Consider the following 15,736-nt stretch of genomic DNA (forward strand, 5'->3'; position numbering starts at 1 on the left):
GTGCCGCCCCGCCGCGCGCCCCGTCACGTGGCGCGGCCCCGCCCCTCGCGTCACCGCCGCGTGCGGCAGCATGGCGGCTGCGGGGGTGGCGCCGGTCCGCGCCCGGTGAGTGCGGGCCCCAGGCCCCCCTGTCCTCCCGGCCCGCTGCGTGCCCGGCCCTGCCATCTCCCGGTACGTGCCGGGCCCCGCCGTAGCCCCCCCCGGTTCGTGTCCGGCCCCTCCATAGCCTCCCAGTTGATGCCCAGTCTCTCCATAGCCCCCCCAGTTCGTGCCCGGCCCCTCCATAGCTCCCCGGTGGATGCCCAGTCTCTTCATAGCCCCCCCCAGTTCGTGCCCGGACCCTCCATAACCCCCCCCGTTCGTGCCCAGACCCCCCATAAGCCCCCCAGTTCGTGCCCGGACCCTCCATAGCCCCCCGGTTGATGCCTAGTCTCTCCATAGCCGCCCTGGTTCGTGCCCAGTCTCTCCGTAGCCCCCCCGCTTCATGCCCGGCCCCTCCATAACCCCCCTGGTTCGTGCCTGGCCCCTCCATAGCCCCCCGGTTGGTGCCTAGCCTCTCCATAACCCCCCCAGTTCGTACCCCGTCTCTCCGTAGCACCCTTGCTTCATGCCAAGCCCCTCCATAGCCCCCTGGTTGATGCCCAGTCTCTCCGTAACCCCCCTGTCTCTCCATAGCCCCCCGGTTCGTGCCCAGCCCTCCAGTAGCCCCCCGGTTGGTGCCCAGTCTCTCCATAGCCCCCCAGTTCCTGCCCGGCCCCCCCATAGCCCCTCGACCCTGTGCCCATCCCACTGTAGCCCTCCCACCCCAGCAGAGCCCTCTCCCTACGTCCCGGGTGGGTACCGGGACACAGCGGGGCTGCCTCTGTCTCCACAGGTTCCTGGCCTCCAAGGAGCAGTTCCATGCCTACCTGCGGGCCGGCGGGCGGCCGGGTGGCGAGGAGGAGGAAGAGGTGGAGGAGGAGGGAGAGGAGAAGAAGGAGGCCAGCGGCTGCGAGAGCGAGCCCCCCGCCAAGCGGGTGAAGCCAGAGGAGCTCAGTGAGGATGGGGAAAGCCAAGAGGATGCAGGAGCAGAGGAGAAGGAGCCCGTGGAGCGCAGGCGGGCGCGGGGGCAGAACAAGAGCAGGCCGTGCATGAAACCCACCTGCTACGAGCAGCGCAGGCTGTGCCCATCGGTAACGCAGGTAGGGCAGCGGGGGCCCTGCTCCGCGCTGGGACAGGGGGTCTGGGACCCTGCGGGGCCCTTCCTGCTCAAGGACGGGCTGCATTGACATTTAAGTCTAGGAAAGCACATGGAAGGTAGAGCCACGTAGGGGACACTCCGGGCAGGGAGGGCATGGCTGTGCTGGCAGAACCGCCTCCGTCAGCTGGCTGGGGAGGGTGAAGTGGGATGAGCTGAGAAGAACAAGTGTCAGCTTCCCTGACATGTAGCACTGAAATATCCCCTCAAGTGGGCACATCACTGCCCTTCTGCAGCACGTTCCTGGGAGTGTTTCAGGGGGCAGCGACATGGGGAGTGAGGGGCGCTCGGAGCAGTTTTGGCCCCTGGCTGGGCCGGGGCAGACCCAGGCTCATCTGGCTTGTGCTGGAAGGTACAGGCACGCCCGGGCAGGCAAGCGGGGGGCAGAGGTTTTAACCTCCTCTTCATTGTTCTAAGGGGTGTGCAGAGAAGTGCTACTTTGGGCCGCGATGCCGCTTCCTTCACGACATCGGCGAGTACATGGCCACCAAGCCGGCTGACCTGGGGCGCAGCTGCGTGCTCTTTGAAACCTTCGGCAAGTGCGCTTATGGCGTGACGTGCCGCTTCGCCCAGGCCCACCTCGGGGATGGCTACCAGAACATCGTCAATGCAGATCTGACCAAGCAGTGGGAAGGGAAGTCGCTGGTGAGGAACAACCTCTCCAAGGACCTCCAGCACCAGCTGCGCAAGAGGAAGTTCAGCTTCAAGAAGGCTGACGAGTATCTCCGTGGTTTGGCCAAGCCCCACAGCGATGGTGGGAAGGGAGGCAAAGCCACGGGGTGCTCTGCAGAGAAGCAAGAGGTGTCCAACTGCGCAACACCCCAGGAGAGCCTGGGGGACAGCCCCGAATGTCCTGTGCTGCCAGTGCAGGGAGAAGATCCCAAAACAGACACCTCACAGAGTCCCAGCCCCACGGGCCGCCAGGAGGCTTCCTCCATCAAAACAGTGGGCCCGCTGACAGACGAAGACACGATAAAGCTGCGATCGTGTGAGAAGAAGAAGGTGAGAGTTTGATCGAGGGCTGCCATCTCTTGTGTGCCTGTCAAGTGGTTGAGATTGTGCTTGGGAAGACAGAAGAGACCTCTTAGCTGGGTGAGAGGCAGGCAGAGGACAGAGTTGCCTGGGCACTGCGTTCCTGAGGGGAAGGATGTGGGAAGGTGAGCTCTGGGGGCTGTGGTGGTGTCCTTGGAGGGGTGAAAACCAAGAGAAGCTGCAGCCCCTTGTGCCTGGTGGAGGGTAGGGGCTGAGTTGTGTGAGGGTGGGGATGTTCCGCAAGGAGAGCTGAGGCTGGGGCTGGTGCGTTTGTGTGTGCTGCATGGTCCTCTCCCGGGGTGAGAGCATTGCCTTCATCCTCCTCCTCATCACCTCCGTCCTTGCATCCATTAGCCAGCCTGTCTAGCCCCTGTATCTGTAACTGCTTTGAGTTTTCTCCAAGCTGAGCAGTGCAAACAGATTGGTTCAAGTTTTGGTTTCTTTATCCAAATGATATGTTCTCAGGGAATAGTTGAAGTTCTTGAATAAAACGGGTGGTTTTCTGGGTTTCCCACTGAGTTTTATCCAAGGCAAATGATAAAATTATTAGCTGGAACATCTTCCCATTTAACCACTTCTGGTTCAGCTCTGCTAACACGCTCCTCCATCCTTGTGTTTTTTCCAGCTGGAAATCCAAGGCAAGCTCTACTTGGCTCCACTGACCACGGTAGGTAAATGTCTGTCCTGTTGTCAAAATGTGCCGTTGCCACCTTTGGAACAGAGCAAATCTCCTGACAAACCATCTCTCTGCTGCCTCTTCCAGTGCGGTAACCTCCCTTTCCGAAGGATATGCAAGCGCTTCGGGGCAGATGTCACCTGTGGAGAGATGGCTGTGTGTACAAACCTGCTCCAGGGCCAGTCCTCCGAGTGGGCTCTCCTCAAACGGCATCATACCGAAGATATTTTTGGGGTGCAGGTGAGTGCTATCATCTTGATAACCAAACAAATGGTAACTCGATTCAGAGGAGAAAAGCTGCTTCTTGAACCCGTGCAACCTGTCCCCCTTTGGTAGCTGGAGGGAGCGTTCCCAGACACGATGACCAAGTGTGCAGAGCTCCTGAACCAGACAATTGAAGTGGACTTTGTAGATATCAATGTTGGCTGTCCCATTGATTTGGTCTACAAGAAGGTAAGAAGATGTTCTGCGGCGTGTTTTGCTTCCTTCGGTAGATGTTTGTGTGACCTGCCAGTCTGACCCAGAGCTCCCCGTGCATTTTATGGGCACTAGACTTGAGCGAGAAGGCAAATCAGCGGTCCAAAGAGCAGGGGACGGTTGCTGTCTCTGCCTGTCAGAGGCAGAAGTTGGAAAGAAAAAGAGCTGTAAGACTTTCTCCAAGTCTTGAGATGCTGCAAGCCCTACCTGCATCCCCTGAGCAGAGGGCTGCTGTTGGGCAGCTCCATGGAGGGTCTTCACTACGCAAGGAGGCAGAGAGTCTTGACTGCGCCACGTTTTGTCCCCTAGGGAGGAGGCTGTGCTCTGATGACTCGGTCCAACAAGTTTGAACAGATCGTCCGAGGGATGAACTCGGTGAGTCAGAGCACCTGCCAGCGGTGGGAGATGAGCTGATGGAGCCATCTCATGCCCCAGCCTGGCCTCATTCTCCCGTTTCTGCAGGTGCTGGATGTCCCCCTGACTGTGAAGATACGGACAGGAGTGCAAGAAAAGATTAATGTGGCTCATAAAATAATCCCCAAGATCCGGGAGTGGGGAGCATCCATGGTCACGGTACAGGGATTACTTGCTGTGGTGTGAGATTGTTGGCTGGTGTCGGGGGGGCTCTGCTTGCATGTCAGCCTAGAGCACAATGTGGGGGTGACCTTACCCTTCCCCAAACTGAGTAGCTGTTTCAAGCACCTTTGGCGAGCTGTGTACTACCTCTTAGCATTTTCTGCTAATGACAGACAAAAATCCAGATGCAGAGAGTATTTTCCTCGGTGCTGCTGAGCCTTGCATCCGTTACAGAGGGAGATGGTTCCTGCAGTGCCCTGGAACAGAGGTTTCAGCCAAATAAGCCTCATCACAGCAGGGCTGGGGAAGCGATGGGACCAGCCCATCGGCACGGGGATGGGTAGTTCCTGCCCACAGGAAATATTCCCCTTCCCTGTGAACAGTCACATTCGGTGAGGGCTCACTGCCACTTTCTTCCCCAGCTTCACGGCCGCTCCCGGGAGCAGCGGTACACGAGGGGTGCTGACTGGGACTACATAGCAGAATGTGCAAAAATAGCGAGCCCCATGCCTCTTTTTGGTAGGTCTTTCTGTTGTTCTGTCACGTGGGCTGGAAAAGCTGCATGTTTGATTTCAGATATCTTTAAAAAATACGAGAATAGGCTCCCAAGGACATTCAGCCTGGGGGAAAGGTTGGGGTATCCCTACATGATGCAGCAGCTCCGGTGCAGCCCGGATCTGCCCATGTGCTTGGGCCAGACGAGAGGAGCGCTGAGCAGAGTAGGAGGGGAGGGGACAGGCAGGATACAGAGCACTTGGTTTTTAGCAGGTGCTTTCTCCCTTGGGCACTGTGGCACAAAGATTCCCAGCTAAACCTTCAGGGTAAGAGCTGGGAGGGGAGAAGGCTCTGCTTTTCCTTGTAAGGGGAACGTTAATCCAGAACATCCCTGAAAGTCTCAACAGGAGCCCCAGAGCCCCTTTGGACAGTCTGGCTTTTGGACCTTGTGTCCATTTTGAATTTTATCCCATGCCTGGATTAACTCATTTTGACTTGCCCTCACGTATCCCTTTGACCTCTGGCTTCTCCCTTCTGGACAGGAAACGGTGATATTTTGTCGTACGAAGATGCTAATCGAGCCATGCAGATGGGCGTTTCGGGGGTTATGATTGCAAGGCAAGTGCCTGTGGTTCCCCTTTGCTTCTGAGCTCTGTTGGTGCAAGAGGAAAAATGGAATTTAAAATATACCTAAGCAAACCCAAAACATGAGATCTTTCCTCTTGGTGAAACTACTCTGAAAATTAGTAAAGTCATTTTGCATCTGTGGGAGCTTAGAGCAGCTTCCTGTTGAAATTGAGAAAGTAAAGCAGCGTCGGCTGCACGTGAGTCTCTTAAATTAACTGGCATCCTCGGAAACATCAGTCATGGGAATAACAATGCACATTTTTTTGGGGCTACAGAGGGGCACTCATCAAACCATGGCTTTTCACTGAAATGAAGGAGCAGAGACACTGGGATATCTCCTCCAGCGAAAGATTTGATGTCCTCAAAGACTTCACCAACTATGGCCTTGAGCACTGGGGGTCAGATACTCAGGGAGTGGAGAAGACGAGGAAGTTCCTGCTGGAATGGCTCTCATTCCTGTGCAGGTAATTCTCCCCAGCTGAGAGGATCTGTAACGCAGCGAGCGTGTACCCTTTGAACAATAGCACATGCTGCCACTACGTTGCATTGCAGGTATATTCCAGTTGGGTTATTAGAACACCTACCTCAGAAAATTAATGAGCGGCCACCTTACTACATGGGAAGAGACTATTTGGAGACGCTGATGGCAAGCCAAAACGTGGATGATTGGATTAAAATAAGGTAATAAAGCACTGAATTTCATTGAAATTCTTAGGAAGGGAGATCACAGAGCCCCACACAGCCCCACTCTGCCTGCACATGTTGCAGCACTCTCCAAGCTGCAACAAGGTCTTTTACCATCTCATACCAGCATACTCTTCATACAGTCCCTCTGCTGCCTTCACCTCATCCAGGACCCACTCTCTTCTCTTCTTCCTCTCTATTTCTTCCTCGGCTGCTCTCTCTCTGTTAGCTCTCAACCACTTAACAGAACCAGCTACAGCTGCACCTTATCTACATCGGCCAACCCGACACCCCTGAAGCCAACCCACAGTTGTATATTATCAATGCTAATTAACCCAGCTTCATTCCTCTACACGCATGCATCTTCCAAAGAGGAGGTGATGACTCCATCAGTTTTAAGAGGTGGTAAGAGAACAGCCAGGGTTAACCAGCGCTTTACTTGGAGGTTTTAACTGAGCTTGAAGTTGCCATAAAGAGCTTTCTCCATCCCTCTCTGTGCTTCAGCCCATCATTCTGTACCCGCTGCAAATCTGGGGTAGTTGACCTCTCTCGTGACATGCTGTTCATCCCAGGACAGTTGTAGGAACTAACGGAGCGCAGTGAAGGGACATCTCAGGCTTTCAGCATCAGATCGCTCCGTGCTCTGTCCAGACAGTCCCAGCCCACCAGGCCCATGCAGACACCAAGCAGGGGGGCAGTCCCCATCCCCAGGTTAGAGCTGAGCATTTTCTCCTTTTTTCATTACCTGATTTCTGAGTTCAAGCAGCAAAGACCAGGAAACTTTTCCCCCACACCCACGAGTCCCCAGGCACTGGCTGGAAATAACTCCGCAAGCTCCAAGCCAGCTAGAATGAGAGCTGGAGCAGCCAGCTGCTATTTCCCATCTCGGGGAAACAGAGATCAGCAAAAACGGAGCGTGGCTACAGCCTTCTCTGATTTTGCTAATCCTCACCCATTGTGTTAGTACTCGGAACGGCTGCCCAAAACCATGTTAGAAGTATATTTTTAAATGCCATTTTTCAAGCGGAACCTGCCTGCATGCTGCTGCGCAAACCTTTGTAACCTGTGGCCTTTACAGTGCCACATAATAGGCATTTGTAGGCACCAGAACTCAAGATTTTAAAACAATTTAGGTTTATTTATTAAAGCTCATTTTAAGATGCTGACCAGAAGCTGGGTTCTCCGAGCGCCCTATTTCTGCTGCTGTGCTGTAGGTGCAGTGTCTTGCTGTGCAGTTCTGTGACTCTCCCTCTGACATGTCTTACGGAAAGCTGTAGTGGTGCTGTACTGAACCAGCATCTAGGAAATAAGTTAAACCTCCTTGACTATAAAGAAAGTCACTCTGACCTGAAAATACAATGTGCGTTCCAAAGTGAGAACTAGTTGAAGTCTTTTAAGCGAGGATAAACCTGATGGCAGTAGAACTGGCTTACATCGTTTTAGGACCTGACCTTAAACAGTAGGAGGTGGGGAGGAACTTTTCAGAGGCTCACGTTGATTTTAGGCGCGTCATTGCGAGCGGTGAGGCTGGCATTCAGGTCACCAAACTTAAGAAGCTGTTTTGGCACCAGCTCTCAGCAAGAAGGGCATTGCCTATACCTGGCAGCTGGGTCCCTCCCGTGCTGGGGTTCAGGGTTCAAGCTCAGCACCAGCAGTGGCTTTGTGCAGCAGCCCTAGGTTTTGGGGAGGGTAAAGGCTTGGTTTGACACATCTGACTGCAGTCACTGTCGCTGCAGAGCTACAGGGCCACGCACTGGCTGGGGACTGGTGGCTCTTGTACTGAACACAAACCTCTCCTTGATTTTTGTTTGGGTTTGGTTTTCTTTCTTCCAGCGAGATGCTTCTGGGACCCGTACCTACCAGCTTCACCTTCCTGCCTAAACACAAGGCAAATTCCTACAGATAGGGCTGGTGAGGCCCTTTGCCACAGCATCGCGTTGCAAGGCATTGGGATGGTGTGTGTCGAGGAGCAGGGCTGCTCAGCTGCTCTCTGAAATGAAATAAAGTTTTATGTTTTTAAAAGTGTGGTTGCCTTCATGTCCCAGGCATCGGTCCCTGCCACGAGTTACGTGCACGATCTTGCAGCCAGAGGCGCCTCGCTAACAGAGAGCAATCCATTTAATTAACGGGGTACGGGCCAGAAGAGATCTTTGGCCTCCAGTTCCTGGCAGGAGGTGCCCCAGCTCCCCACCCCACACACCATTCACACAGCGGGAGCGAGAGGTCTCTGTTCCTACCAGGATGCCCTTGGCAGTGCCAAATCCTCCACGTACCAGGAGGGGATGTTCTGACCCGGTCCCTGGGGTCCTGTAGAGCACAAGCTGCCCCAGCACCTCATTGGTGGACATTGTGCAGCATCCAGTCCTTTTCTGGGAGCGTGCAGCGGCGGGTACCATCCCCTCCCGGGTGTCACAGACCCAGGGAAGGCACAGCCCCCTCCCGGGGGGATCCAGAGCTCTGTGTTTCTCCATCAGGAGGCTAAAAGCTGACAGCACTACGGGAGGGGGGTGGGGGTGGGGCTGGGGGAACGCATGCCACCGAGTGATGATGCAGAACCTTACCCCTTGAGGTCCTGTGTCCTACTCTGCGTCCCTCCAGTCAATGCCGCACGTGGGAGGGTGGGGAAAATGGCCACAAACGTGTTTGCCGTGGCCCCAGGAGGCTGCGGGTGCACCTCACACGCTTCAGCTGAATCAACTTGTCCTTTTCCTCCCTGAAAAATACTGTTTAAAGCAAAAAGCACTTGCCCCCATAGCCCCTAAGAGCCGCCTGTAGGGGCCAGGGGCACCCCAGCCCCCCTCAACCCTTTCCCTCCCCAGGAGGAGCTGGGGAGGTTGGAAACTTCATCTCTTTATGGCCCAGTTGCCACCTGAGCAGTCCCCAGTGATGCCGCTGGGATGTTTGCTCTCTCCGAAGCCAGGGAAGCAGCTTCGCTTTCCCGTCCTGCTCATGGCACTGAGCCCCTCACACACAACCAGCGCGCGGTCACCGTGGCCGGGACCATCCCCCATCCCACGAGTCCTTCCATGAGTCGTTGCCAACGAGCAGGACCAGGTGGGCACCTTTTGTGGTTGGCGCCCTGAGTCCTTGCCACAAGAAGGTCCCATCTCCCACCGGTTTTAGGAACTTCCCAGCTCGGCACAGCCACAGGCTCTTCCCAGCTGGTGTCCGGCAGGTGGAAACTGCCGTCAGGACAAGGGCTCCCGACCCCATCCAGGGATTTCTGCGAATTGCCACCGGGATACACACAACCGCCTCGCTCCCCACCGGCCTCCTCCTCCCCCCGAGGCTCCCAGCCACTGCGAGGGCTGGAGCTCAAACCTCCGCCGCCCCCCGGTGCAACACCTGCCGCCCCACGGCCCCCCGCACAGCCCCCGCCGCCGGCCCAGCGCCCCCGCTGGGGCTCCTTCCCCGTCCCGCTGATCCCCAGGGTGTCCCAGCTCGGGGAAGGGACCGAGGCTGCCAGCCGAAGGCACCTGCCCCCACCCCGAGAGCTGCCTGCAGCCCCTTAACCCCTTCCCTGCCGGGGGGCGGGGCCGCCGGGGCCGTTGGAGCACGGGGCGCCCCAACATCGCACCCTGGTTACGGCCGAGAGTCCCTGGCAGCCGAGGCCGGAGGGACCATGGTGCGGCCCCCCGCTGCAGCTCCCACCTCTGCAGCTCTCGGGGTGCGGCCCCTGGGGCCCCCCGATGCTCCAGCTGCTTCCCAACTTTGAGCTCCCCAAATCCTTCTGCCCCCAAGGTAGGAACCCACCCAGCCCCCCAGCCCGGGGACGCTCCGGGGGCACCGGTGGAGGCGACCCCCGGCCACCGCTCCTGTCTCTCTTCCAGGCTCCGCCAGCCCGTCCCAGCCGGCCAAGCAGGAGCAGCCCCCCCCTGCAGCCTGGGCACCCGAGGTCCCCCTGGAGCCCCCAGCAGGTACGGAGACTCCTGTCCCCTCTGGCACCCCTGTCCCCTCGGCACCCTCCCCCCCCCCCTTCCCTGGCAGTTTCCGCACGGGGCGGGGGTTCAGCAGCCTGCACCAGTGTGTCTGCCCTCGCCTGCTGCTGTGTGCCCAGGAAATCCCATTTCCAGAGAATTCCCCAAGGCTCACGCCCCACCCGCAATTTGCGACCCTGTCCCCCCGGCACAGCTGCTCACCCCCCGGGGAGCTCCCCACACACCCGGTGCAGGGCTGGGGGATGTCAGCGATGGGGGCCGGCTGGGTGGGGGGGTGGCCCTGGAGGGTCCCCCCAGCTCAGCACGGCTCCCGCTCACCCACGCAGGGCTGCAGAGGGCTCCGTGCGGATGCTACTTTGATCCCCGCTTCTTCCATCTTCAGTGGACCAGCAGCATCCTGCCTCCACCAGTCACCGCCATAGCCAACTACAGCAGCACCTCTCTGCTGGGGGGTGCCCGGGGGGACTCCGGGACCCCCCGGGGCCAACTGCCACACCTTGTGCCTGACGCACAGAAGGGGGGAGCCGTGGCCCCGGCGCCCCTGGTGCTGCCAACATCCATCGCTGGCTCCCAGCTCATCCAGGGCCAGCCCGAAGAGACCATCTGCAGCACGGCCACCCCTGCGGGGGCACCCCCAGGCAGCCATGTCCCCCCCAGCCCCTCTGCTGCCCCCCACAACCAAGTGGTTAGGGACCTAGAAGACAGCTATGATGTGTCCGAAGAGGTGCTTCTTCAGGAGGCCCTGAGGCTCTTTGGTTTATCCTCGGACATGGCAGGGCACATCCAGGAGGGTCCCAGCAGCGTCCCCACCCCTGGGGACACCAGCCCAGCTGTGCCCTGCTGTGACTTGAGCTCCCTCGCCCTGCCTGAAGACCTGTTCGATGGCAATTACAGCGTCTCCGAGATGACGGACACCCTGGCGAGCCTGGAGGTGTTCAACACCATTGAGATGGAGCCCCAGGAGCTGTGGGGGGACATGGACTGGGACCTGTCACCGTCCCCACCTGCAGCGCCATAGCAGCAGGGCAAGAGGCAGAACACCTGGCTCCTGCCCCCCAGCAAGGGGGGCACATGAGGGGTGGGGAGAGGGGGAATCAGGGGAGGAATGTTCTGTACTGGGGGGACTGGGAGCAAAGAGTGCTCTGTATTGGGGGGGATTTAGCAAGTTTGATGTTTTGGCAAGTCTTATTCTTTTCCATTAAATGTTGTTTCTCCATCCCACTCCATGCCTGTGTGGGAGGGAACACGGGGAAATGGCACCCAAGAGGTGCCGAAGCCCCAGGTCAGAACCAGGGAGCCCCAAAGGGCACCGAGACCACACCCCACCCCCCTCAGGGCCAAGCCCCTGCCAGAAGACCACTCCCCTGTCCCCCTCCCCAGGGGAAGCAGCCCTTTGGGGAGAGCTACGACAGACAGGTCCCTGCAGGACCCATGGACACGGCCCCACGCAGAAAGCGGCACAGAGCCCCTAGGACAAGGGCAGACCTGGGGGCTGAGGGGGGGACTGGACACACACCACAACAAGGGCTGCCACCCCTTAGCCTTGAACACAACCAGCGTCCCCTGCAGCAGGGACAGGGCTCGGTGCAAAGCCCTTCCAAGCCTCAGGACAATCCTGCCCTTGCTCACGTCCACGCTCAGCTGCACAGCCCGGTATCACCCCAGCAGCGGTGATGGAGGAGCCACTCGCCAGGCAGGACCCTCTCCCCTCGCCTGCCTGCGCCTTCGGTGGCCGCAACAGCCTCCCTAGGGGGAAACAGGAAAAAAAAAAACAAAAAACCCACACCAGCCAGAAAGTGCCTGGAAACTTGGTCCCTTTATTGCCCGTTTCGCACCCGAGCTCCACAGCCTGGGGCCAATGCAGCCTTCGGGAAGCGGCATCACCTCGCCGGGTCCGGCAGCGGGTGCGAGCTGAGGTCCCCTCGGGGCAGCACCCCAGCGCCGGGGGTCGGGGGGCTAAGCCCCTTCCTTAGGGCAGCCCCAGTGATGCCACTGGGGTGGTGCGAGCTGCTCCGGACCCCGGGTGGGCACAGTGGCTTCAGCATGGCACAGCTCCCGGTGCTGCTCAGCATCTCACCTCGCACACTGACCCTCCCCAGGCATCATCCTTGCCCCAAACTCCTGTCCCCTGCAGCAGCTGCACCGCCACCGCCCGCAGCTCTCGGGGGCCACAGAGAGTTCTGCTGCTCGAGAGGAGAAAAAAAAAAAAAAGAAAAAAAAAAAGACAAACCCAGAACCCAAACGGAAAGGATCCTCAGTGTCGGAGGACGAGCTCCCCTCTCCCAAAGCTGCTGCAGAAGCCCTTGGTGCCATCGGGGCCGTGGGGCAGGCGAAGGACCCCATCCTGCAGGCTGAGGGGCTCTGTCACCCGCTTGGCTGCCAGGGCACGGCTGGGTAAAGGGCTGGCATCCAGAGCGGGGCTGTGCCAGGGGGCACCGGTGCCCAGCCCACTCCCCCAGCTGCTGCGGCTCTCGGGGCCGGAGCAGAGGCTGCAGCAGCTGCTGGTGCTCCAGCCTGTGCCCAGCGGAGGGAAGACTTTGCTGGTGAGCAGCGACCCGGCGAAGGCGCTGCTGAAGCTGCTGGGCTTGAAGTCACCACTGGGCCAGTCGGGTGCCGGGGGGTCCTTGCTCAGGAGGGGGGACCGTGACACCAGGACACCGTCTGGCTCCAGGGAGCTGCAGAGCAGGGAGTCCCCGATGCTGTAGGGTACCGGTGTGGATGCCACCTGTGCCTTCCAGCCCAGCTGGTCCCCCAGCTCCTTCGCCACCTCCCTCTCAGCTCCAGCTTTCTTCTTGGAGCCCTTCCCGCAGAGCCGGACCACTTTGATGCTCTCACTGCCCAGTTGGCTTTGGTGGCCCAGGTCCTCGAAGGCCCTGCAGGCGCTTTCCAGGCTCTCGTACTCCACCAGCGCGCAGCACTTGCTCAGCAGCTCGGGGAAGCGTGACGTGTATTTTCGTACATCCGAGGGCAGCTTGCGGCCTGGGCGCAGGATGCGGATGGAGGCAATAGCGCCGAAGGGGCTGAACAACCTTGTGATGGTCTCCAGGAAATTCTTCTGCAGCAGCGGCAGCACATCCTGCTCCTGGGGCAGCAGCTCCCAGGCCAGCAGCAGCTTGCTGGGGGGGATGCTCAGCAGGGACTCTGGGATGGGGACCCGCCGCCTCACTTTGGTGCCCTCCTTGTTCACCTCCAGCAGCTCGGAGAACTGCAGGGCATAGAGTGTGAGCCGCCAGTCACGTGTCAGGTATTTCACCTGTGGGAGAGAGGGGGCCGCTGTGTTCCCATGAGTCTCCCCAGGCAGGGACCACCCTAAACCCATCGTCCACGCAGGCTGCAACCCCATCAGCCTGAAGCAATGGAAAGGCAACATCTCCCTTTCATGGGAGCATCTTCGGGGTCGGTCTGCAGAAGGTCCCTGGACTGCGGCAACAAGCTATGGCTTCCCCATATGTCACACCACCAGCGCTTCCCTGCAGCTTTTTTAGTTAAGGGATGATCTCTTCCCAAGCAGCCGGGGGGAACTATGGGCAGAAGAGGTGAATCTAGCCCTGGAGGTGGTCTGAGGACCGTTCGCCACTTCCCCAGCCACACTCCCTCGTTTGAGAGCTGCTGCAGCACATCAAAGGCAGAGAGCAGAGCCCAGCTCTGCACCACCAGCACTTTGCCAGGACACAGACAACCCAAGCACCACCTCCCCATACACCCCCCCAGGGACAGCCAGAGCACACCCAGACGCCCCCCACACGAAGACCACCTCCCACCCCAGCTGGCTGGCACCATGGGCTGCCTACCTTCTTGAAGGACGTCAGCAGTTTGATGCTGACAAAGCCCATCTTGTTCTTCTGGACATGTTTCAGGAGGAAGGCATCCTTAGCCAGGTTCTCATCTGAGAGGTAGAACTCCACCTGGGACACAATCCTGCGGACCAGCTGTGCGTCAGGGATGGAGAGGTTGCAGTCCAACAGATCAGCTCCCAGAGCATCGTTCACATTGCAGAAGCTCCTGGCAGGGCAGCAGGGACACAGGTGTGAGCTGGTGGCCTTTGGTACATGCAGCCCTGCTTGGTCTCAGCTGCAACGGTTCAGAGAGCAGAGACACCAGGAAGACCCAGGGCCACCCACCAGCTTTGCTCTGGCTGCAGGGGAGCGATGTCAGCCTGCACCCTGCACCCTGCAAGCCACCTGGTGCTAGAACACAAACCTAAACCCACCCCAGACAAGGTACACATTGTCCTGGAGACAAACAGAAGGCAAGAGCAGGTCTGAGCCCACGTGCACAGACAGCCCAGCAGCCACGTACCTGTTGAAGCTCTCAAGGATATCCTCCTGGCTGAGCAGGGAGAGCGAGTGGCTCTGTGGCAAAAGGAGATGCAGCGCCGGGAAGGAATTTCTTTGTACTGGCACTGGGGTGCTGCAGCTGGGCTGGGAACTGAGCCCTAAGGCCACTCCAGAGCTACATGACGAGGTCATCCTTCATCTAGGACATCACAGATGAGAAGGACAGTGCTGGGATGCTTCCTGACCACAACCAGCCCCAGGGCAGAGCCCTGCTCTGGGCTGCAGCCCCCAGGGATGGCAGTTTGCTGTGTCCTTACCTGCTTGGCAGTGCTGGGAAGGGTAGAAAGTCCTGACACTACATCCTCAAGACCTGCAGACAACAGACCCTCACCACCTCCAAACTAAGGCTCCTAAGAAACAAAGTGAAAAGTGAGAAAGAAAAAACCCCTAGAGCAAGCAGGCTGCTGGTTTATAAGAGCGGCAGCCCAGGATTCCCAGCAGGCATTCAGGGACCTGCCCTGAGACCCATCAGGCTCCAGGTGAAACCAGTCTGTGGGTTAAATGGCCCCAGCTGAGCCCTGGGGGCAGCCAGGCTCCTCCTGCCTCCTCTGCTGAGCAAGGCTGGGTATGCACCAGCACCGCTAGCACCACCACCGGTACCCAGAGGGGCAGTGAGCTGATGCTACGAGGCTGAGGCACCTCAGTTCATGCCTCAGTTTCCCTGTTTTGTGCAGGGACAGTAACTGTTGCGTGGAGGTGGATGGAGGGTTTGCTCCAGGGTTTCCTTTGGGCTCTTGGCGCTGCCAGAGTGACGGCAAATGTCCTTCCTGAAGACACCCCCCCTCAGCCCACTGAGAGGGATCAGAAGAGCCCCAAGAGTGGGTTAAGCCCAGGGCACCATCACAGGGGATGATGCTGTGGGGCAGGATGGCCGGTAGCTTCAGTGTGAGGTGGGGAAGGGCTGGGCTGAAACGTGTCCCTGTTGCTGAGCCTCGCGTTGGGCAGCAGCTGGGGGGCAACGTGGGGGCTCGGGCAGGCGGGGGGGCTGGGGGTGATGCCAGCAGGCAGGGGGCTGTGGAGGTGGCTGAGAACTGGAGTTGCCACTTGGAAGGGTCGATGCCGGGGAGCCCAACCCCGCTGGCCCTCAGCCCCTCTGTCCAGGCGCAGGGTTTAGCTGATGTTTGTGCCCTGTGGCCACAAGGACCAGCCAAGGGCTCGTCACCCCGAGCCCTCAACCTGCCGACTGGCACATCTCCGCGTGGGAGCCAGCTGGAAGCTCATCCCTCTGACACAGCTCACAGGGAGCGGCAATGCCAAACCACTTCTGGGATGTTGCACCCCCCTGGTTTCCCTGGGGTTGGTGTGCTTGGAATCACCCCCCTGCCACCTCCATGTCCCCTGCCACCTCCTGGATTTCTCTGCCGCTTGGGGACTGCGGTGGGATGGTGGGTGGAAAAGAAAGTCCTGGGATGAGAAAGGTGGCCGAGAGCCACCCAGCAGGGAAACGGGGGACAGCCACTGTCCCTGATGGGTGGTGGCACTCGGTGGCAGGTGACAATGAGGACACCACTCACCTGAATCTGTGGGAGGGAGATCCACCGCCAGTCAGGATGCTACAGGGATTAACCCACCCAGCGCTCCCTTCCGAGTTGTCTCTCACCTGGAGTCCCGTGTGTTGCCGGTGCTGCAGAGCCCCCTGTGCCCACCCCTGCGTGCC

The 15,736-nt window shown here is 59.0% G+C and overlaps 2 protein-coding genes across 2 annotated transcripts; one reads left to right on the forward strand and one right to left on the reverse strand.

Moving 5' to 3' along the window:
* The first annotated feature begins 49 nt into the window (after positions 1–49).
* Positions 50–7,829, forward strand: DUS3L (dihydrouridine synthase 3 like). Its single transcript, XM_040592902.1, has 13 exons — positions 50–105; positions 875–1,181; positions 1,655–2,239; positions 2,895–2,936; positions 3,033–3,185; positions 3,282–3,398; positions 3,732–3,797; positions 3,885–3,995; positions 4,421–4,517; positions 5,036–5,111; positions 5,396–5,584; positions 5,673–5,801; positions 7,638–7,829. The coding sequence occupies exons 1-13, from the start codon at positions 71–73 to the stop codon at positions 7,708–7,710; spliced, it is 1,980 nt and encodes a 659-aa protein (XP_040448836.1). The 5' UTR covers positions 50–70; the 3' UTR covers positions 7,711–7,829.
* Positions 7,830–11,996: 4,167 nt separating this feature from the next.
* Positions 11,997–14,211, reverse strand: LOC121086544 (la-related protein 6-like). Its single transcript, XM_040590447.1, has 3 exons — positions 14,042–14,211; positions 13,534–13,744; positions 11,997–12,995 (listed from the first exon to the last, which is right to left on the reverse strand). The coding sequence occupies exons 1-3, from the start codon at positions 14,209–14,211 to the stop codon at positions 11,997–11,999; spliced, it is 1,380 nt and encodes a 459-aa protein (XP_040446381.1).
* Between the last annotated feature and the right edge of the window lie 1,525 nt (positions 14,212–15,736).

The sequence above is a fragment of the Falco naumanni genome, chromosome 4 (assembly GCF_017639655.2).
Source record: "Falco naumanni isolate bFalNau1 chromosome 4, bFalNau1.pat, whole genome shotgun sequence".
NCBI lineage: Eukaryota > Metazoa > Chordata > Aves > Falconiformes > Falconidae > Falco > Falco naumanni.